The 22,240-nt window shown below is 45.7% G+C and overlaps 1 protein-coding gene across 14 annotated transcripts in view; it reads right to left on the reverse strand.

Annotated features, from left to right (window-relative positions):
- Positions 1 to 1,093: 1,093 nt before the first annotated feature.
- Positions 1,094 to 22,240, reverse strand: part of RASAL2 (RAS protein activator like 2) — a 178,211-nt gene continuing 157,064 nt past the window's right edge. For 8 of the 14 annotated variants that reach the window (XM_013191404.3, XM_067001489.1, XM_013191398.3 and 5 more), the window contains 8 exons: positions 21,948 to 22,149; positions 19,075 to 19,274; positions 17,442 to 18,300; positions 13,256 to 13,390; positions 11,717 to 11,919; positions 11,147 to 11,234; positions 8,421 to 8,451; positions 1,094 to 6,377 (listed from right to left, as the gene is read on the reverse strand). In XM_013191404.3, coding sequence (XP_013046858.3) covers positions 6,235 to 6,377; positions 8,421 to 8,451; positions 11,147 to 11,234; positions 11,717 to 11,919; positions 13,256 to 13,390; positions 17,442 to 18,300; positions 19,075 to 19,274; positions 21,948 to 22,149 — 1,861 coding nt within the window. In that variant the 3' untranslated portion in view covers positions 1,094 to 6,234. The other 6 variants (XM_067001487.1, XM_013191399.3, XM_048073378.2 and 3 more) reach the window with 5 other exon arrangements.

A 22,240-nucleotide genomic window follows, 5' to 3' on the forward strand; every position in this document is an offset into this window, starting at 1 on the left:
TGCCTTGCCTGGTCACATCCTGGCAGCTGGGCCTGGCCTTCCCCCCCGACACTGCCTAGAGCTACCCCAAAAGAGCAGGAAACTCTCCTGGGCGAGTGCTGGCGAAATGGACGGGACACGGGTGTGGGAATTTACAGCTGCATCTATCTTCTTCAGAGATGTTGTTTGTGCTGCCCTCGTGCCCAGAAGCATCAGGCTCCCGCTGTTTTGGGTTCTGTACAAACACGCAGGAAGACAATCCTGGCATGGAAAACTTACAGCCTAAGCAAGAACAAGGCAGAACACGCAGGGGACTTGAACAGAACAAAGTAGAGGGCCAGGGTGGAGGTGCACAGGAACAACTAGAAGTTTGCTGTGTGTATTTTGCAGGCTTCAAAGCTGTGGAAAAAATAATAGCAAGTAAAATGAAAAAAAAAATCTTAGCAAGACATCCCTTTTATAGATTTTACATTCAATAAGAAAGGTTTTTTTGACTCACTATATACAAGATTCATTACATATATGAAAGGATAAATAAAAATTACGTAGAATCCAACATTTTGTTTTTGTTATGAAATAAATATTCCTCTGCATGTCCGTACTTCAAACACTGCAGCTTTGGGCTGGTGCGTGAGAACCTGTAAAATAGGAATTGACCGAGCAAGAAAATTGGTCGCATTCACTGGTCCAAATATGAGAGGCATAAACACATTAATTAATACCAGGTAGTTTTTTCCACCACTTACTATTACACAAAAAAAATCCCCTGCCCCAAAGCAGCACCCAGCAATTCTCCATGTCTCCACAGCTTGTCGCTCTCTCACTCCACAACGCCAGACACCTCCTGGCACTTCAAGCTTCAGAAAGCGAGAGGTTGCCGGCGTGGGGAGGCAGCGCTCAGGGCTGGCCACCCCATCAGAACATCCACGGAAACAGGAGAAAGGAATTATTCAGCCACGGACCCCCTCCGAGAGCTCCAGGTGTCAAATGCAGTCTGTCCCAAAACATTGTTACACCGCGTTTCCCTCCTCCCTCTTAAGTTACACAAAACACAAGAACAACCTGAGAGCAGAAAGAAGAGAATTTTAAATCAGGTAGGTTTACTGAGTCCAAACTGTTTAAAGTTAAAGTTTATTTGTATTCTTTGTAGGAATATCAATAAAAGACCTCAAATGTATCTATATCTGTACATATTACAAGAACCTTCAAAAATTATTCACAGAACAAAAATAAATCTTCTTTAGAACAAACCCAGGCAATGAAATGCAGAAATGGATCTCAGAGACCAAACAGTCCAGTGCTACTAGCATAAAAATACGGCTTGAAAAACAAGTTTATTACTTTTTAAGGTGTACTTTGTTGAAATAAAAAATAAATTATTTAGAGCTATCATTGCAAAACAGTTCTGTGTAGTAACACTCTTATTAAGGCCCTTGAGACAGAAAATCTATTTTTACAGGTAGGATTCCTGGCAGGCATGATCTGTAATGACATGCTCTTTCTCATGGGAGTTAACTTACTGTGGGGAAGGAAATACCTAAAAGCATTGGCCTAAATTTAACCCTTTTTGCTCTGTCACACTCGGCTGGATACCCGTGGCTGACCATGCTAATCACAGATTTTATTATTATTTACATTTAACGGTTCAACTCGGACAGGGATTGTTCTCCAGAAATGACACAGACATTTTCGCAGAACACAAACAGGATTCACGCATACATGGTGACCTCAGCAGATAAATATTGCTGGCACACTCCGCAGGTGCTGCTGTAAAATTGATTGACTTCAATCACTGAGTTTTCAGATGAAGTTAAAAGCTGGTGGGTTAAAGCAAGCATTAAAACATGAAACTAATATATGATGTAAAAAAGACAAACCAAAGCGATTGCAAGAACATAAAATAAAATCCATTTCTTTGATGATTTATTAGATGGATACAGAATTTATTACTGGATACAGCTCAAATTCTCTAACTAGAAAACATACACATCCCTTTCTTTCCATGCTCTTCTGGATCCCCTGCTTAGAGTTATTGCCCTGGGGAGCAATGTTGCAAAATGTGTAGCTGTATGAATCTGTGCTTTTACAAGTAGCATTTCCAACACACCAGGGATGTAATAGTTGGTACTTCCTGGATGTGAAATGTGCCTATTCCCCTTAAAAAAAAGATGTGAATTCCTTGAGCTGCAAGGAGGGGCATTTACGGGACACCATTCAAGGCTGGGCTTCCTCAGTTACCTATCCTGCAGCACTCTGGTCACCTCTGTTGTGCACACACTCTGCAGACACCACACACAACGTGGCAAAAGGCCACAGTGCTACAAAACGCCGCTGCTTCCCTGCCCCGACACACCAGCCCCGAGCTTTTATGGAGAACCTGGAAGGCCGGGAGGCTTTGTGGTCTGGGGAGAGTCATCCTGGAACAGCACTGAGTAATGTGGCCAGCAAGAGCTGAGATGCCAGGAAGGGACAACATTTCTGTTGCGGACTTAGGAATATACGAGTATTACTCTGACAGGTTATTAATTTGTTTCCTGCACTACTTCAGCTGTTTCTAAATGATAGCAGCAGTTGCTTGCAATAGCATTAGCGCAGCCAGATGCTTTTGCTGAATGCATGAACCAAAACCTAAGGTCTATAACGCTTATCATCCAATTTTTTCCACTATTTTCTTTCATTGCTGCAGAAACCCACTGGCATTAGTCTTAATACAGACGAGATCAGGCCCACTTAGGGTTCTTGTTTGAAAACAGACAGACCTTTTGGCTGCCACGTGGCTTAGCACCACTTGAATTTTATCAGACTGGACAGAATAGAAGCTGGCATTTTCACATATTGTCGGCTTGAAGCAGCTTAAAATTTCTCTAGAAGGCTGCTTGGTGACAAACTAGGAGAGACAGCTGCCTGCTGAACTCAGGAGCATAATGTTTTGTACTGCAACTAATCAATTTTAGTCTTGCAGCATTTTGAGTCTGCAATCTTCACCTCCTTTTGGGTCAACAGGCAGCTTCTCTTCTGCACAAGGAGATAGAGGAGTATATTTTGAGGGTAGAAATTGAAATAAAAGAGAAACAACTGGCCTACCAACTAGCTGTGAGGATGATACCAATTGGTCAGACTCTTTCAGAACAGCAACTTTTCCCAGTCTAAATGCTTAAGAAATACATAGGAGTAGGTACATCATTCAGAATGATACAGCCCTGAAGAGCTCACTAAAACATATGAACCTTGGTTAAATTTCCCTCTAAAAAAATCTGCAGTGAAATGTTGCCCTGTTGCATTTCTCTGCAGAAACCAAAGGGGACTCCTTGTAGGCTTCAGCGTTGAGCCACACAGCGCAGCCAGTGGTCTCTGACGGACTACCAGGAAGCTGGGGAGCTCTGGTGAAATGTGTTTCCCAAATTAACGTTACACTAATGCTGCCAGCATGACATACCTGTATCTGCCTTGTTCTAGTCATTCTGTTCCTAGGACTGCTCGCTCTCATGTCTCAGTCGCAGAACACTCATACTATTTGCCCTGTGTACTTAATGACCAATACACGTGGCCATCTGTGAAGGCTACTTCGGGGAACAAATTGCCCAAGATGCAGCTGTGTAGTTAAGAACATAGCAAAGGGGAGATGCAAATCACACAAAAATGCTCAACTAAAAGGGGGGTCACAAAGGTTTCTTATAAAAGAGAGAGCTACTCACAAGTCTGCTTATTACACACCAAGAGTGCCTACGGCTGTGAAGCATGAAGGAGGAAGGAAAGGAGAAACTGAAAGGCACACTTTGAGGAAGAAAACAGAGGTCAGCAGTTACCCAGAGCTGGAAGACGATTTGGAAAGTATTGAGAAGAAATCACTACTGAGCAAATGCAGTGCACCACCCCGGGGGCGTCAAAGACAGTGCTGACTTGGCTACGACACGCCAAGAAGCAGAGCAGGATGCTGCTTGGCCTGTAGCACCAAGTCACATTTGAGCAGCCAGAGAGAGGCTTTGATCTGAAAGAACCAAGCACTAAAGATAAATCCCAACTCACTGCAGACAAGTCTCCTCTAGATGCAAACACCAGCCTTGTTAAGAGAGATCCATACACATTTTCCTCATCCATCCTACAGTGCAGGAGATGTGGTCTCTGTATTTATGCATAGTTAGTAACGTAACATACTTGTGTGACGATGTTTAACCAAAGCATCTGAACTCACAATAATCAAGGTATAACAGTTAACGTAGTGTGCTCTGTCACAAACTGAAATCTTGCCCACAGAGGCAAGATTAATTCATTTGCAAACAACAAACAAACTTGACAACAGACACTGAACTTGGGTCCTCAGTATTGCCAATTGTTCATGTTCAAGGCAACATGGGTCCGTTTCAAGCGGTCATGGAATTGGATTAGAAATTGCTACATTTTTAATGTAGCACAATTTTAGAGATTCATAAATGAAGGCCAGAAAGGATAATGAGACATCAGCTCTGACCTTGTCCCTACCACAGGCTACACAATTTCAGGCAGGTACCCCCATATTCATCTCATTAACTTGTTCCTAGTTGAAGCCTGAACTGTTTTTGCCAAACATATCCCACCTCAAGGCATCCTTTGGAGGTTTTGTCCCGTTTTTGACGTCAACATTTCCGATTTCCAAAACTTGTCTGAACAGTTAATCACATTCACTGTTATTAGTATATTCCTGAAAATTAAAACTTGAATTGCTGTTGCAAAACTTTTATTTCCTTTCAGAGTTTAGGGGCTAGAGATGTATACCAACAAGTGAAAGCCAAGAGTGGCACACTACTACTTGCCTCTAGTATCTGGGACTTTAAAAGAACCTCGAACTAAATATTGGAACATTTGATAAAATCATGAGAATTGGCAATACTGTGCAATTTATTGTTAATCTTTTACTATTTGTCAATGTCACTATCTTCCATGAAAAGGGCACTTTGTAATTGCACTGACATACAGCCTGTAAATATGCTTCTGTGAAATGCAACTGAAAGTAATCACAGGTGAAAGTTCAGTCAAAACTCCTTAAGAAAAGATGGTGTGTACAAAACTTAAAAAAAAAAAAAATCACCCTTAAAAGTATCCAGAGAAAGGCAAATTTCAGTGGAAATGGAAGATCTTTTAACAAAAATGTGCAGAAAGCATCTTTCATTGGAACTCGACAGGTTAAGCTAGTGGCTGAAATAGTGAAATTGAACAAAACAGAGTTAAAATAAAGAAATCTGCTAGGAAAATTGAAATTTTGCATACAGAAGTCTACTTTGCTGGGCATCGGCACCCTTTGGTTAGCTCTTTCCTCAGAGCATTAACCTGATTGTTCCTGATGGGGTGCAGAGGATGAATTCAGGATGCCGCTGCATGGTGCATAAAGTGAGGATTGGATAGAAATTAAAAATAATAAAAAAAAAAAAGGTATTTACAGGTTTGTAAATTCTCAAAACAGAAAATATAAACTGCATTAGAACTGGGGTAAAAAAAGACAGAATCCTACCTTGAAAACTGCAGATTCCCTCTGTCTTTTTGTTGGGGAGCCTGACTGTGTGCAAATGCAAGGAAACAAGCTCGCTGCTCCAAGTTTTTACCTTGTTTGGAAAGACTGACTTTTTTTTTTTTGCTGGAATCCTACCCAAGGTAGGTACAGGATCCGGCAAGAGTCAACTTCCTTGCTAAAATGTTTGCTATTGAGTTGGCATTCAGTTACAGAACAGCTAGAGAAGAGGGGAATAAAACCAGCAGATGAGTTTTCTTACAGAGTTCATTTCACTACTATTTCACTCCACTCATGTACTTGTATCCGTCAGCCTGATATATACAGCTGCTATCTAATGTAACCCACTGCTCAGCTCTCTCTCACCCACAACACACATGCACTCACACTCCCCTCTTCCCCCTCCAAGGACTGCAGTGCTTTCAACAAGAGAAAAAAAATAATAAAAATAGCAATAATTAAAAAAATCTACAGTATTCACTTCCTTTTGGTATATTACATCGGCATTTTCTGTACATGACCCAAGAGCTCCAGCTATTTACACAGTGATATGGAAGGACTTGTTCTCGGGAGCCCGATTCTCCTGGCCTTGCGTGGGGAATTAAAGCCCACCGTTCAGAGTTCTTTCTCTTTTCCTCTTTATTAGCAGCATTATGTAAACCTGTAAGGGGAAGGGGGCTATTTGGGGAGTTTCTCGAGTCTGCTCCCTCTTGCCCTTCTCCTGGGGAGATGGCCGGCAGCATCTGCCCAGTTAGCAGCTGCTGTTTTTGAATTCACCATTCTCCGTGATGGAAAGCTTGGTGGGGTTGGTGGGGGAGATGCCATTGCGGACTTGCATGCTGTAGCGCTCCTTCACTTGCGTCAGGGCACTCATCAGCCGCGTGTTGGCAGAGTCCAGGGACACGATCCGCTTCTCCTGCAACAAACACCCCACAAAGTCAGAGCTCCTTCACAAACAAAACACCTTTGCCCCACAAGCTTGCTTTATGGGGATTTTCCAGGCCCCAGGGCTGTGACAGTATCTTCGGATGGTTTCTAGGCAGAGGCAGCGTTGCTAACATTCTCTGGTACGATGGGATGTCTGCCTCTTTCTGTTTTCTTGGGGTAACGTGGCCCTGTGCACCGCAGGCTTTCCACGTGCCCATCCAGCCCTCCTGGCCTTTTTGCATGATGGAAGGTGAGGGTGAGTCAAAGTTACGCTGGTGAACTGGTGCAGTCACAGTGGCTTTATCCAGACAGCCTCCGACTGAGGCAGATGGGAATGGGATATTTTGCCATGGAAGGGGGAAGAGGGGGGCACGGGTGTTGGCGTTAATAACAATAGCCAATATTTCTTTTTAATACGTTAGAAAAACAGAAACAGGCAGCAGAAAATAAAAGTGGTGGAGGTTTCATCTGGCAGAGAAAAGTGCAGGTGGTATCTAATGGCCATTGTCTCTCTATTTTGGATGGAAATGTGCTCAGAATAAACTCATGGTACGTCCGAAATTAAAAAATAATAATAAAAAAAGCAAATAATGGCAGCCTGCAGTCACCAGCAGGGGTGAGGGTGCAATAGCAACATAAAGAAGCAGCCAAAAGCTAAAACTAAGGGGTTACTTGAGGTGAAGGAGAAAGAGGGCAGTGTGGGTGGAGGGGAGATGCCATCGACAGAACACAAAGAACAAACACTGAACACACTGCTCCTAGACCCATTCCAGCTCAGGGGGGCTCCCGGGCTCTGCCGAATCCTGGGTTCCCACATTTTGATACTTCCAGCCTCCACTTTTAGCAAAAGTAGTCAGAAAGCTAAAGGATATACACTGAATTTTTTTAAAAATAAATAAAATTGAAAATCCACCAACACAACCCAGCCTACTAACAGATAGACCATCTGCACTGGGACTCAGTGCTGGAGGGTCAAGCTGAAGAGTTGGTGGCACAATTAGAAATGGCAATTTTTGTCTTCCCTTTAAAAAAAAATGCACACACAGTGGCAGCAGAGATGGCAGCAGGTAAATACACCCTTCGTGCTGCCAGCTGATTGGCTTTTTTTTCTCTGTGAAGGAAAAACACCTGATTACTCGACTGGAAAAAGCTGCATGCAGGAACTCTTCTTCCCAGTCCAGCCCATTGAGAAACAAAAGGGAAGAAAAACGATGTACAGAAGGCACAAACATTAAGGGACAGTTCAGGCAAACTGCTGAGGAGACAGAAGTGCTGCACCAGCCCCTTGAGGTTTTGATCCCAGCACATCAGCTGTAATCAAGTAATGCTGGCTTTTCTCAGTGGGCTTCCCCACAGGGGTAAATATGAGGGTGCAAAAACAAAGCAGAATTTAAGTACTGCTTGTGCTGCAGCCCTGGAGAGACCAAGCTCTGCGTAGCAGAGCAAACGGAGGAGGAGGCAGAAGTCAACAAACAGCGAGGCAGGCTACGGCCTGCCCTAGCACCTTCCCTGATCCAGTCAACATGAGCACGGAGAATCGACAAGGGAGGAGCTGAAGGCCTTAGCCTTTCCCCTCAAATAAATGGGGGGGGATAAGTGAAATGTGAAATAAATCCCACAAAAAAAAAAAAAAACTGCCTTAGCAGAAATGTGTTCTTCAGCAAGTTAAAGCTCCTCCTCCTCGGGCTAAATTTTACCTGGAATACGTATTTCAAAATTATTTGTTTTTCTAAATAATCTATCTTTACAGTGAGTTAAAAATGAAAGGCTGGTTACGTTCGGGCACCGATGAGTGCTCGCTATACCAGCCTGCACAACAGCTGGGAATCTACACCTGGAAAGTACATCTTAAAAAGCATGAGCTCAGCAATTAGAGGCATCTTCTCACTCAGAGGAAAATACCATCTGCCCAACACATCTACCACAGGGGAACTGGGCACAGGGAGTGGCAGGAGCTGGAATGGGTAGGAGGGCAGTGCTCTGGGCCAGGACTGGGTGCTGCTCAGCTAGAGAACTGATTGGGTTTACTTGCCTGTTTGAATTATCTCATCCCCATTTATGACCTGTAATTTAACACAGCGGAGATGTCACTTGCAATAGCAGCTGGGCTAATACTCTTTGCAGCTCCAAGGAGAGAGCTCTGCCAGACCTCCCCTGCTTGGCCGGGGACGCTCAGAGGCAGCTCGGAGGCAGCCTCCGGCACTGCTGCGCACACCGGGCACTGCCCAGAGCCAGTGCCAATGGCGCGTATCCTGAGGACAAGGCTGTGCATTGGTGTAGCGTTGGATGCTGCACCTGGACACAAGGCTAAAGAGCAAATGCTGAAAAGCATCTCGTGGTGATGTAACTAAGCAGAAGCAGCCCGGGTTACTGCTGTTTCCTAGCAGGCACTCCTCTCAAACAGGTGTGATAAGCCAGGTTCCAACTCCACTCCATAAAGACCTTTTCTTATCCAGCCACTGCTATATTCCCTTGCTAAATGAATCACAGACTAAGAAAAAAATCTTTCTAGTGTGACTTCGAGGGATTGCTACATAACTCAGAAAACACTAGGGCTCCTCTGGCGTCTGTTCTGAATCTCACTGGTTTCCTCTTCCGTGCAGGTACCCATGAAAGGGCCAATAACTACCTTTCAGCCCTCCCCGTGAGCTGGTTGAGAGTGAAGCAGTCAAGGTTTGCTGACGACCTCACTTGCTCAAGAAACTAACAGCACTTCAGAAGAAAAAAAGCATCAGATTATAAGAGGAATCATTAATGCTACCGTTTTGCTACAGTCTTTGCAATGATTTTCACTGCAAGCGATAAATTAAGCATGATTTGATCAAGTGGGATCAAGGGGCACACCTCTCCAGCCCAGAGGGTTTGAAGCCTTCAGAAGTCAGCAGCTGTCCCTTCCGCCAGCTGGTGACGCTGACAGACCTGGCTGGGCCACCCTCCGGCTTGCTGGTCTGTGACCAAGGCTGAGAGCCCGCTGGCACAGAGATAGAACAAAGGGAAGGGCAAGTTTCTTATTCAAGTCACAATCTCGCAAATCCTCCCCTCCAAAATAAATTTTCATGTGTTTGCTCAGTGTCCCTTTCACCTTCTTGAGGCGGATGAAAAAGGCATCGCCTCCTGGAAAAAAGAGGTGGCTGTTCGGATGAGCTGCCGTCCATCAGTTCTAACAACGAGGTGTCCTGGCTGTGGGTTCTCCAAAAAGTGGCCTAACACGTTCAATTTCTACTCCAGCTTCCAACTGTCATACTGCCTGATCAGACTGGAGTGTGCTGTACCGTTCCCCCGCTGTGATTAAAAAATGAAGTGACCAGCTACATTCCTGTTCACTCTCCTGCACTGCACTCTCCCCTTTACATTTTGAGTGCAAGTCCTCACAGAAGGGATTTCATGTGGAGTGCATCTTAGGAAGGGCAATTACACCAGCGTCTTTGTGTACAACATCTTGCACAATAGCTAGGAAATATATGTGGTCTAATTCCAGTAGGATTTTCTTTGTATTCTATGAGGTCAGATAACAGAAGTGCAGTGCTATTCTATGCAAGTGACTTATTCAGATTAGATAGTATGGATCTAAAAATCCATCCCTCATCATTTCTGAAGAAAGGACTGTCGGAAAATGAGCAGGGGCAGCAGACAAAATGTAGAACTTTTCAGATTATCAAAAAGAAATCTGCTAAAAAATATGCTTCTAACATCTCCAGGCCTTTAAAAATATTTTTTTTTCCACATTGTATTTTCCCTGCAGTTCCATGCAAGCTCAAACGTTTCTATTACTGCTGTCCATTCAGCAGGAAAAAATGGCCAGGGGATGCCCTTCTGTGCTCACTTACGCCTATGTTCAAAAGACACCGGTAGCATCTTTAACAATATTCAGCTGAGGCTTTTATTTCCCTCACTGTACATAAAGGGAAAGAACTTTCTGAAACAACTGGGGTCATTCCTGAAACTGGAAATCTAAAAGATTATCTCTTACTAACATTTACAGTTGGAACTATTGAAAAGCCCAGAAGCAGGAAAGATGTCCTCCAACTGCAAATATCCCAAACGTGATGTGGCAGGCAGACACCAAACCAGTCTCTGGTTCTGCTGTACAAGCTTTGCTCTCTGGGATCAACACAGACACAGAAGAAAAGCTGAAATGATCCCACACAATACACCCACATGCATTGCCCACTGGGTCCCACTTCCCCAAGCTAACTTGTGTTGACTGAGACAAGCACCGCGGGTTTGTGGCAAAGGGGGCATTTCTCCAAGACTGACGTGGACAGTCAGATGGGGTGAAATGCCACATACGAGGTTACACTGGGCAATGCTCCACTGCAAGCATTCTCTTTTCTTGACTGGAACGTTCAAAGCCGTGCTTTTAGCTCGCATAGCTGAGATGCATGCACATGGCAATTAAACTATGCTGGTATGAAGCACAGCTTTTCCAGAGTTCCCAGGCCCACACTTGGAACAATGTCTACACAAAGCATCACTATTGATTTGCCCCCCAGGGATCTCATGAAGTAGAAGAGGTTTTGGAGAAGCAGTCAGTCCTGTGATCTGCTGCCAGGCCTTCTCAAAGCCTGGCGTTAGACAGCACAGTCTTTATTAATTAAAAACCCAATTCTCTCCTAGAAGGCAGTAAGTCACATGTGCAACACCACGGGCCAATACTGGCTTGGGAGCTAGATAACAACGCTGGGGCAGGAGGATAGGAGAACATAATGGGTTCTATGCACAGAACACTTGGTTCTTGGAGATCCTAAGGCTCCTTACCTGTGCATCAATAATTTTCTGCTTTGCATCGATGACAGCTTGCATCTCTGCATGATCCTTCTTCAGCTCCTCTTCAACTGCCATGAGTCTGGTGCACAAAAAGAGGTACAAATTAGGACAGGTCGGTACTACTCCAGAGTGTGAAGGTTCTCTGGCTTGCTGGATTTGACTTCTCTGCTTGTCCTGGCTCTGCAGAAGAATTCTGCTGCACTCTGAAAGGCTTATTTCTCCATCTGACACTCCCAATTGGCTAACATTATTATTCTCAAAATGGACATTGCCAAAAATGCAACTGCTCTGGAGCATACTGCCTGAAGAACAGATTCCAAACAAAGCAAAGAGACCAGCTGTAAGTACAGCAAAGACCAGAGTAAAAAATTCCTAATTCTTTTCCTCCACTCGTTGGCAATCTGAGGTGAGTTTCCACACCTGTATCTCAGTTTTTCCTTTTTCCAAGGAAGGATGATGTCATTCCAGAGACGTCGAGACGCTCACACAACTACCTTCTCCAGTGTCAAAGACAGCACATGCTTCTTGTCCTAAACAGTGCCAAACTTTCAGAGGCCTTACCTGCTGATAATACTTTTCATCTGGCTGTCCTTCTCCTCCTGCTGCCTGCGCAGTCTCTCCTCACTGTCTTCCAGCCTGGACTTGTACTCCATCAGCAGCTTCTGCATTTGCTGCTCTTGCACTAGGAGTCGCCGCTCATACTCCTCCAGCCGGCGACTCGACACCTTCAGGCGCTCCTTCAGCTTCGCTATCTCTTGTTCATACTGCAGGTGGGAAGGAAGAAGGAAAGAAGGAACAGATCACGTCATTGTAATTTTCTGATGTTTAGAGGCAACACTTCTTTCATTAAAATACATTAACAGAAGTAAAGGAAATGACAATCAAGTCGCTGTGACAAAGGACTATGTAGAGCTCTCACTGAGCATTAGGCTGTTCCCACACTGTGAGATGTCATTCTGTAGCACAGCCTAAGCACTCTGATGGCTCTGACATGGCTCCTCAGTCCTGGCTGGCAACATCTGCAGTTATTCCAGACTCGAGGAGCTCCCAGACAAAAGCTGATAACAGTAGAAACATCCTGGGGTGATCAAACATGGAAAAGGGGCCACTACAGCACCACTACAGCACCCAAATGACTCATTCTTCAGGACCATGCCATGAAACCACCGCCTTCAGCTGGGACATCATTCACTGCACGTTTAGTTGGCTGAGGATTTGTTCTCCACTTACTGTCTCCACAGACAATCGTTTTTGCAATAGTGGAACACAACACCTTCCACTTCATTTTGGGTTCATTCACCTTTCCTAAATCCTATGTTCCCGTTTCTTGTCCACCACAGGTTCTCCTCCTCTCTTTCCTTTCCCTCTCAAAATACCAAACCTCTTACTAAATCTCATCACCGCAGCAGCATATACATGTGACTGTATTTGGAAAAATTCTAATTTTCCAAAATCTTGAAAATAAGTATGTTTTTAAAAGTCATCTCTCAGATGATCAGGGACATTTCTGTGTAGTCCAGAAACACTGCACCATCTCGATGACTGGCATATGCCTCAGGTGAAGCCCAAGATAAAATCTGAATGCAACTACTGATGAAGACTGAATTGCACTTATAGAGCCATGCGCAATCACTTAGCATATCCTAAACCACACTCAGTTGGGTTTAACAACTGTGATTTTTTTTTTAATGGAGTTTCATCATGACTAAAAAAAACGCAAGCATTAAAAAAACAGCAGTATAACATAGCTATAATGTCATCGTAAAAAATAATGACTTGAGGAGGATCTCATACGCTTAGGCAGTGTGACTCACGATGCACGTAAATGCCAAACATCAGCCTGTGTCTCTAAGCCCTCAGCTATGTCAGTCTGCATCCACCTGACATGCTACAGCCTGTAAGTGTGTCAATCTACAGTATGGCACGCTGTGCTCCAGCTACACGTGACAGCATGTACAGCAGGAAGCTGAGCCAATGCAACCTGTGTTTGAAAGCACGACTCTGGCACAGCAGCACCTGGAGGCCGTTCTGAACCCAGCCATGGGATGGACAGGACTGGCCAGCAGCCCTCGAGTCTGCTGTATACAGAATAAAATCTACCTTCTCAGCGTGCTTGACTTCATCTGGATTCTGCTCTGCATCCTCCTCGACTTCTTCATACTGCCCGTTGTTGAGAACCCACGCAGCTGTCCTCTCCACTGGTGACATTGTGGCAGAGTCCACAGGTGACTGAACCTGGAACAGAGATATTTATAAGCATTTTTCAATGAAATTACACACAAATCAGCTCTGAAATAATTCATTTGGAGGAGAAAAATTCCCATGGAACTGTTGGTCTCCAAAGCCCCCCAAACCTTTCTTGCAGAGAGGCTTCATCCTCCCTTGACTTTAGGTACACAGCACTTACGTGAGTCCCTCTAAAATCACTGCACTTGAGATTTTTTTTTCCCTCTTTGTCTAAGTGAACATCTCTCTGGAAAAAAACCGCTGTTTCCAAATCCCATTCACATCCACCTTCCCCCTTTGCCAGACTTTCAGTAAGGCTTCCTCAACCTGAGGTTTCTCCCTCAGAGAACAGAGCAACGAAGCTTTGCGTGCAGCCGGTTCAGGTGAGACACCTCGGTTGTGCGGGGGGGCTGGGGAGCTCGAGAGCAGCTTTCTCAGCCAGGCTGCAGACAGGAATTTGCCATGGAGCAGGAGGCTGCATGGCTTGGATAGGAGACAACAGAGCAGTACTTAAGAAGTGCCAAGAGGTGTAATGTTATCACCATAATGCCTATCACATTTCCATGGTTTATTGTAGCATATGCACCCAGTCAAGGCTGTGAAAGGAAATCAGGGCCAGCAGTGCTTACCAGGAGAACTGTAAAACACAATGAGAGGCTATCCTCCTTAAGGGAATCTGAAAAGGAAGCCGAGAAGAGAAACCTGAAACTCTCCACCCGGCTGGGGGAAAACATGGCTTGGTACAAATTCCAAGCAGTTCTCATGGACAAAGACAAGTTTATAAGCACAGAAATTAGCATAACAACTCCTGACAGAGCAACGCTGTCTGAAAGTTTCCAAGAAATGCAAAAGATCAATGTTTTCCTCATCCATGGCTTTGCTTTGCGCTCAGGCAGCTCTTCAGCAGACTGCTTCGTGTCAGCACTGTAGGCAAGTGAAAGGTGCTCCGTGGCAGTGATTTTGAAAGTCAAAGCCTCAGGGAGGGGCTCTTCATCAGGGAGTAACTGCTTCTGAAGAGGAGTCGGTGAGGGATGCTGTCATCCTCCATTTGGGGTGCTTTTGCACGTCCTGCAGCAGCTGCAGCGGCTCCCCTGCCCTGAGGCCTCCAGCTCTGGGAAGAGCCTTAGCAAGGAGATATGAACACAAAGGAAAGGAGGAGGAACTGGGGAAAAACGCATGGTTTTGGGCACAGGCTTTAGCCTGGGAGGGAAGGCTCCACGGCAGCAAGGCTAACAGCCCCTTTCAGCTGCAGTGTGACAGCTCGGCCAGGCTCCTTCAGTGAGACTTCTCTCGGCAGCTGTGGGAAGGGACGCCCCAAACGGTGCGGGGCTCTGCCACCGACAGGCTCTCCTCCAAGGCAAGGACTTCGGCGCTGGGAATTGCCCTGCAACAGACCGCTGGGCCCCAGCAAACCTCCCCAAACCACCTTTGAGCTGCAGCACCGAGCGCTTTCAGCAGCCACGCTCAGAAAGCTCACGAAGACCAAGAGGATGGCAAGTACTTAGGATGCCAAAGGTTTATGATTTACTCTAATAGAGAAGAAAAAAGAAACGCCTGCTAGGAACATGTATTAATTCCCCTCTTTGCCTCCCTTCCAGAGGAACACACTGACATTTCTGTTCCCACCTACCTACTAAATGGAAATGGAAGGCAAAAGCTGACCTCTCCCAGCGAACAAAGGGCCTCACTCTGCATTCAGAAACAAATGGGACTTGTGGAGAACAGAGTCTAATAATTATAACGCCCACAAAGCATGCCTAGAAAGAACATGCCCAACTTCTCTCTCCCGCTTTCTTTTTTTTAAAATAAGAGCAGAATTCCACAACACGATTTGCAATTAAAAGGACGCAATGGAATTTGCTTCAAAAAAAATTTTTGGCCACTCAATTTGGCACAACTCAAGACATTCTCAAGGGTGTGGGGAAGGAAAGAACAAATTGATTTCTCTACAGTGGGAGCAAGCACTCTAATGAATCCAGTGAAAACAATTAGCATGGGAAGGAGAGTGGAAAAATAAGGAGACGCACGCTGCATACAAGAGAGGGGGAGGAGAGTGCCTTTGAGCCAGTCTCCCCAGGTACCTGATTTACTTGGGCAGCTGCGTAGTCAGCAGTGGAAGGACAAACAGACCGAGAGGGAGGCGTCAAGCAGGGGACGGAGTGTTTCTTGTAAATACAGAGGGCAGAAGCCACCCATGCAAGGTGTATGCGTGAAGGCTGGGGATGACACCTGTATGTTCTTCCTGCTCCTTTCTCATCCTGACACCCCCAAGGCAAAGCCTCTCCACGTATCTGTCCAGGCCCTTCCCTCTTACAAGCCCTGAGGAAAGGCCCCAGCTCCCCGGCGCTTTCGGCTAGGACACAGGGCCGTACCACAACCCACAGCAGATCAGCCAACCCAGATGCACGCAGGGGCCCTGAAAGCAGCAAAGGAGGCTTCCTTCTTACCTGCATCCAAAACTCCTACCATCTCTGCACTAGGTTTAGCTGTAATCCAATATGCTTTACCTATCAACCCTTCCATGCCCAAATGCAAAACACATGCTCAAAAGGAGGACGCAAACACACGCACTTCAAATAACACGCAATTACATTTTTGGTATTATTAACTTGGCATAACAGCCTTTGCTTTGTGATTCAGTGCTTCTGATCTCCTTGTGCTGTAATGAACGCCAGGTATCAAAGTAGTTTTGAAGCCCTGATTGCTCCTGGGTTCCTAGGCACCATCTCGTTTAGACTGTAATGTTCAGGAGGGTTTGCCAAGAAAGCTACAAGGATACCTGGAAAGCCTTCAGCAGAGCAGGACCTTATGCTGGCAAGTAAGTTCTTCTGCCAGCTTTGCCTTATAAGCCAAATCCTTCCCCTGCGTAACCACATCTCCAGCAGCACCCTTGCCAGCAGGGCTACTCCAGCGAGGAGGATCACAACCTCCTGCTTCTTGCAGATGGAGCTGCACGGGCAGCACGGTGCAGCCTCAGGGGCTGCAACTTTTTGCTGCTGAAGCCCTCACTCATGCCTCTGTGCAGAGCAGCATCCTTCCTTGGTCTTGTGGAAAGCCGCAGCTTAAAAAATGTCCTTCTGAAGCTGTTAAGGTAAATCAAACAGTCCCGTGTTTACCCCTGCAGTGACCACAGAAGAAAACACTTAACCCCAAGGAACAGCACAGGTGCTGCCTTTGAGAACCTCACCCTGCCCAGCTGTACGCACAAACAGGAGATGTCTGGAAACAACCACCTTCCCTCTGACCTGCAGTCAAGACATTTTCTACCTTCGCTGCAGCGTCAAGCATTTAAATACTTATTTTCCTCTTTGACAGTGAACATAGCAAATGCTTTTCATACACAGCAAATCACAACAACATTTTTTTTCAAAGGTTAAGGAATGTTGGTTTTTTGATAGGGAACTCTTGATTTACAGTTGTCTATGAGCAGCTGATAAGGTGTACTAGGAACTGGTACATACAAACACTCCTTTCCAGAAAGTGTTTGCATTACTCATAGTTTGGGATGATTAATGAAAAAACAGTACTTATTTGGGGCCAGAATAGGTTGTTGCATCATGGTGAAATATAGGTCTCTCCATACTTAAGACAACTCTACTTATTTATTATTTTGGCAGCAGTTTAGTCCATGATATTTCATCTTTGTTTATTCTGTGTTTTCAGGTAGCTATGCTTTTAAATTAGCACCACAGGGCAATGCATTCTCCCGTGACAATCTTAACTACCCTTTGGAACAAAGCTGCTTCTACTTTTTTATTCGGGAAAATTTTCAAGTTTTGCTTCTTCTAAGGTGTGCTGCTACCTTAGTAAATACAAAAGTTTTTTTTATTTTTTTAACTTCAGTACGAAAGGGACCAGAAATAATAGGCACGCTAGGCTTGCCAGGCTTGTAATGGTAACAAGCATGACTACTCATTCACCCTTATTACTGGCCACTTGTTTAAGTGCCACCATCAGCCAGTACTGATTCAGCTCAATTTAGATCAAAAAGCCTTGATGGTCAGCGCAGTAACCAGCTAAACATCAAAGCAGAAAATGCCTGGGAAATGGCTTTCCTTACCTGCTGCGTTTGCTGCCTCTGAATCGCCCTCACCTTGGGGACAGGGCTCTCCCTGGAGGAGGAGGACTGCTGCCGGGACCGGCTCCCGTTCTGGATGGGCTCAGTCACCATGGCCCCCGACACCCCCGACATGCTGCCCGTGCTCCGCAAGGACGCGCTGTGCGGCAAGGACTGCGGTGCCTTGGCCCGGGCGCCCAGCCCTTGGTCCATTTTGCGGATCTGTGCTTGGCTGCTGCTGTTCTGGCGGGGCAAGGCGATGGGGACGTGTTTGTCCGCGACCGTGTGCCGCCTGGAGAAGTCCTCGCTCTGCGTGCTGCGCTTGGTGAAGTCCTCCATGCTGCTGTTACTGGGCCCGCTGAGTTTGAAGTCTTCGCTGTTGCTTCGGCTCCGGGAGCTGGCAGTGCTCAGGTTCTCCAGGCTGGAGTCCACAGAGGCCTTGGGCATCGGCGGAGGAGGGTTGTTGAGGTGGTAAACGGGGTTCTGGAAGGACAGCGGCTGGAGGCTGCCCTGTTGGTTCAAAGCTGGGTGCAGAGGCCTTCGCACCTGGGGCGCGCTCTGGGGTGTGCTCTGAGCTTCCCACAGCTGTTTGATGTTCGCCACCTGGGTGATAGAGAGCTGGCTGCCGGCCAAACGCAAAGGCACGTCGTGCATGATAGAAGCGTGGTCACTGTGAGCCGTGTGAGGATCCTGCAGGTCCATGAGGGAAATGCTACGTCCGTTGGGCAAGATGCTTTCCCTTTCATCCTTATCTGAGTAAGTCATGCTCTGGGTGGATGCCTGCTGAACCAGCAGTAAGGTCTTGCCCCTGAAATATCCATCCACGTTTTCCTGGGTTGGAGACTTCAGCTTATGCAAGTCACTGTGGAGAGGAAAGGAATCCAGTTAATTTTTAAGCAGCCAAGACCCTGAGAGACCTGTCCCAGAGAAGCCTCTTTACCTCATTTAACCCTCCCTCCCCTGCTCCGAAAGCTTCAAGGAACTGGATTTCCTTTCATGAGCTCTCTGTGTTCAAGTCAGAACACACTCTTCCTTAATTACTGCTTATCTTTGAAAGTTAAGTTTGATTCAAGCAGTGCTTCATCTTTATTTTTCACAGGTGAAATGCAAACCATCCCCACCAAATCCGTCCCCTTCAGACACTTCTATTTCCATCAAGACTTCAGAGCAGTTCAGTTTCCATTTAACCCTTCACCTACGTTTCAAAATTCAGCAGGAGTTGCCTGAAGGCTCCTGTAGGTCTAGAGGACAGACACTTCCACGTGTCAAAACTGGCCCTCGTACGTATCAGTGCAGAAACTGCACAGAGACCACAGTATCCAAGCTCTTTGGCAGTTCTGCCACGTGCCAGCTTTTTGCTTCAGATCAACAGCTAGACTGCATTTTAGCAGCTGAAGTTACTGACTTTCAGCAAGGTGTTTGAGCCCTGGGCAAGTAAAGAGCTTCAGATCTCAAGTGCCACCTTGTGCACCTCGTACTGGCAGCGAGTATTCCCAGGGCACAGAGGCCCAAGTTCCCTGCTCCTGCAGCTGGGCTGGGCAGACAGCTCGGGCGATGAAGTTCTCAACTCTTAAAGGCTGGTCCTTAACAGGTCCCTTCTCCCCGCACCTCCCCGTGGGCTCTGGCTGTTACATACCCATCAGTGGGGTCCTCAAATATCTTCTGAAGCCCTGAGGAGAGACTGCCACTGACGTTTGGACTAGAGCTGTGCTCAGTGAAACGCCTCAGCTGCTGCTGTATTGGCGTAGGGTTGGTCATTGATTTGGTGATGTCGGCAAGAATACGAGGAAGGGGTCCCAGTTTTGCCACGGTCGCCTGTAGGAAGGAATTTTCACCCTAATTGGACAACAAGCACCGCGACATCCGCCAGTTTTTTGATAACGATGCACAGAGGCGGAGGGGTGGAGGTGGAAGGAAGGAGGGTGGGTGGTTGTGTGCGGGTGTGCCAGGACCGTATGCAGTGTTACGGAGCAGCGTAACCACGGCGACGAGATGGATGGAGGAGACGAAACGGGGTGCAGCAGACATTGAGGAAAGAAAAGGAAATAGAAAAGAAATTAGGATTGACCCCCCAAAATAAAAATCATGCTCAACAAAACAGAACTATGGCCATTCCAATGCAAAACTATCATGCAAAGCAAACTAAGACCAGGCTGGGTAAGGTCAAAGTGAAAACTATGGTATCTACTCATGAAAGGGCATTCAAAGACTACAGATTCAGCTAGTGGGGGGAACTTTCCAGGCAAAAGGTGTCATATGGTAAAGGAACTGCATGCCAACAGACAAGGGGATGCGGCATTCACGGGGATCATGAGAGAATTGCAGGGGTTGAGGGAGATGGAAAAGGGGAAGATTTCATTTCATAAGCCTTTGTATTTTGGCATCCTATGCTGATGCCATCTTCCGTAGCAACTTGTTATCAAAAATTAAGGCGTTCTTTCCTACCTAAAAAAACTTCACGAGAACATGAGTGATCCTCATCCCAACATTATCACATCAGCCTGGGATTAAACACATAGCTTTTTGTTCAATTACATATTTGCTCAGTGTTGCCTAGGCCCAGGAGAAGGGCAGCTGACACTCCAGCGAGCAAGGCTGCTCATACACACTCTTTATTTTTCTCCCCCTTTGGGTCACTGCTGGTTATATCATCTACAGGACACCCACAACCTCTTCGGTCTAAACGAAGAGGGTGAAAGTGCTGGAGGTGTATCATAAGGTAAAACCTCGCTACAAAGACCACTGTCTTTTCAAAGATACCCTTATTTTTGCTGTAGGCAGATACTCAGTCAGTTCGACCCCAGAGAGAGGTCTTCTTTACATTCACTTTCCTATAGCACTTCTTCTGCACCTATTAAAATCTCTGAGGTTCTCTCATCATTTCCCAGTCATTACCTGCAGTAAAGCAGTATTGCAATGTAACTTTAGCCCTTAATTCTTCTTTTAGCAAGCTACTACACTAGCCCCCAAGGGCTGGTTAGGATAGATCCAAGCATCTAACCTACAGAAAGGGCAAAGCAGATCTGCTTTGATGGCTTAGCCAGGTGCGGCTCCTCCCTTTCCTCACTGCACAAGACATTTACGACTTTTGCACTCAGAAAGCCGCTCCCTAAATGCAAGGGCTAAGTGCAAAAATCCATTTGCAGTTCTAAAGATTGGAGCTGGGTTTCTCTTGATCTGACGCTTGAGCAGCTGGAAGGAGATGGCAGTGCTCCCTACACTGATGGGCTTACCCCGATTTATAGGATTGGAGGAACTGGTCCTGAGTGCTCACTTCGCTTGTTTTTCTGAGGATGCTGAACTGTCTCTATAGCAGACTTTGCTGCCTGCGACATTTTGAATGTATGCATGTGTGGGGGAAATGGACAAACAAGACCATAAATTGTTATCAAAGAACAATTATCTAATATTAACATATGTTGTCTTTTTGAGTCAAGGACATTTCTATTTACTCTGATGCGGCAAGCTCAGTTTTTTGTTTTCTGCTTTAAATAACGTACAGTGAGAAAACAGAAACCAAACAAATCACTACTTTGGCAAACCTCAGTGCAATAAAAATATGAAGAATGCATTGCAAGTCGCCTCACCTCTTTAGTTTTAAAAGAAAGAGAATAATATAAATGGAATATGGATAAAATAATGCACCTCTAAAAATTATAATATGGAATAGTTCCAAGTACTTGCAAAAAAAATGATGATGCACAGCTCAGCTTTTCTGGGTCTTATCAAGTACCTTTGCTATCAAGGTTTTAATGATTTTGGATCCTGTAAAACCACATAGCTAAAGAAGAAACTAGCATCTCTTCTCTTTCTATAGCTAAATGGGAATAATGCTTACTGTTGGCGATGAGCATCTATTGTGATCAGCAGAATGGAGCCCGGAAAACGTATCTGACCCCAGTGGGGCAGAAAGCATCTTGCTTTTGTTACAGGATAAAACTGAGAGTGGAACCAGGTTTTTACAAGGCACCCTCTTATATATTAAAACCTAATCCAAAGACTGCAGAAATGAGAACGTCTCAGCTGGCTTTGGATCAGGTGTTTAATGAGAACAGTTCTGCCTGGCTAACACATTACTCCACCAGAGGAGTAAGGTAGGGGCTGGTGTGCAGCAAAGTACCTCCATTAGCATCAAAAAGGGCCCTGTAAGATTCTAATTTTCCATCCAAACACCCTCCCTTTTTTCCAGATCACTTATGAGAAAACCGGCTGCACAGGGAATTCCAGGCCTACTTTTAAGTGTTGCCCTTTCCACCATTTAACACCCAGCCTCACTTAAGGCTCTGCAAAGTGTTTGCTCTATTGCTGAAGCCCAACCACTTCACATGCTGTGCTTTAAGCCTTGATCTGGAATCACAGAAAGAGCACTTGTGAAACACCATTATCAAACATTCCTCTCAAAAGCTGTTGAATAAGTTATCCCCAAAGCAGGCTCCAGCAGCTCCCTTGATGTTTCCTAGTGTTTACAGTTGCTACGATACGACCGCCCGGGCCTCCAGCCTGCTTTACCTTATCAAGTTGGGACACAACCTCCCATAAGAGGGAATGCAAAACTGAGAGCTCTCTGCCCAGGTCGATGTAGCCCTCAAATCCAGGCATGTTTGAGATGGTATCTGGATTAGAGATCTCCAGGAGGAAACGCTTCATTCCCCCCCACTCATGTTCCAAAAAGTCATTCATGAAGGCCATATACTCTTCCTTATTCCCAAACCTGCAAGAAAGGGGAGTTGGGGAAACCCAGTCAATAACCTCCAGACAAAATACAGAGTATAAGTGCTTGCAGACAACTATGAAATGCTTAA

The sequence above is a fragment of the Anser cygnoides genome, chromosome 8, assembly GCF_040182565.1.
Source record: "Anser cygnoides isolate HZ-2024a breed goose chromosome 8, Taihu_goose_T2T_genome, whole genome shotgun sequence".
Taxonomy (NCBI): domain Eukaryota; kingdom Metazoa; phylum Chordata; class Aves; order Anseriformes; family Anatidae; genus Anser; species Anser cygnoides.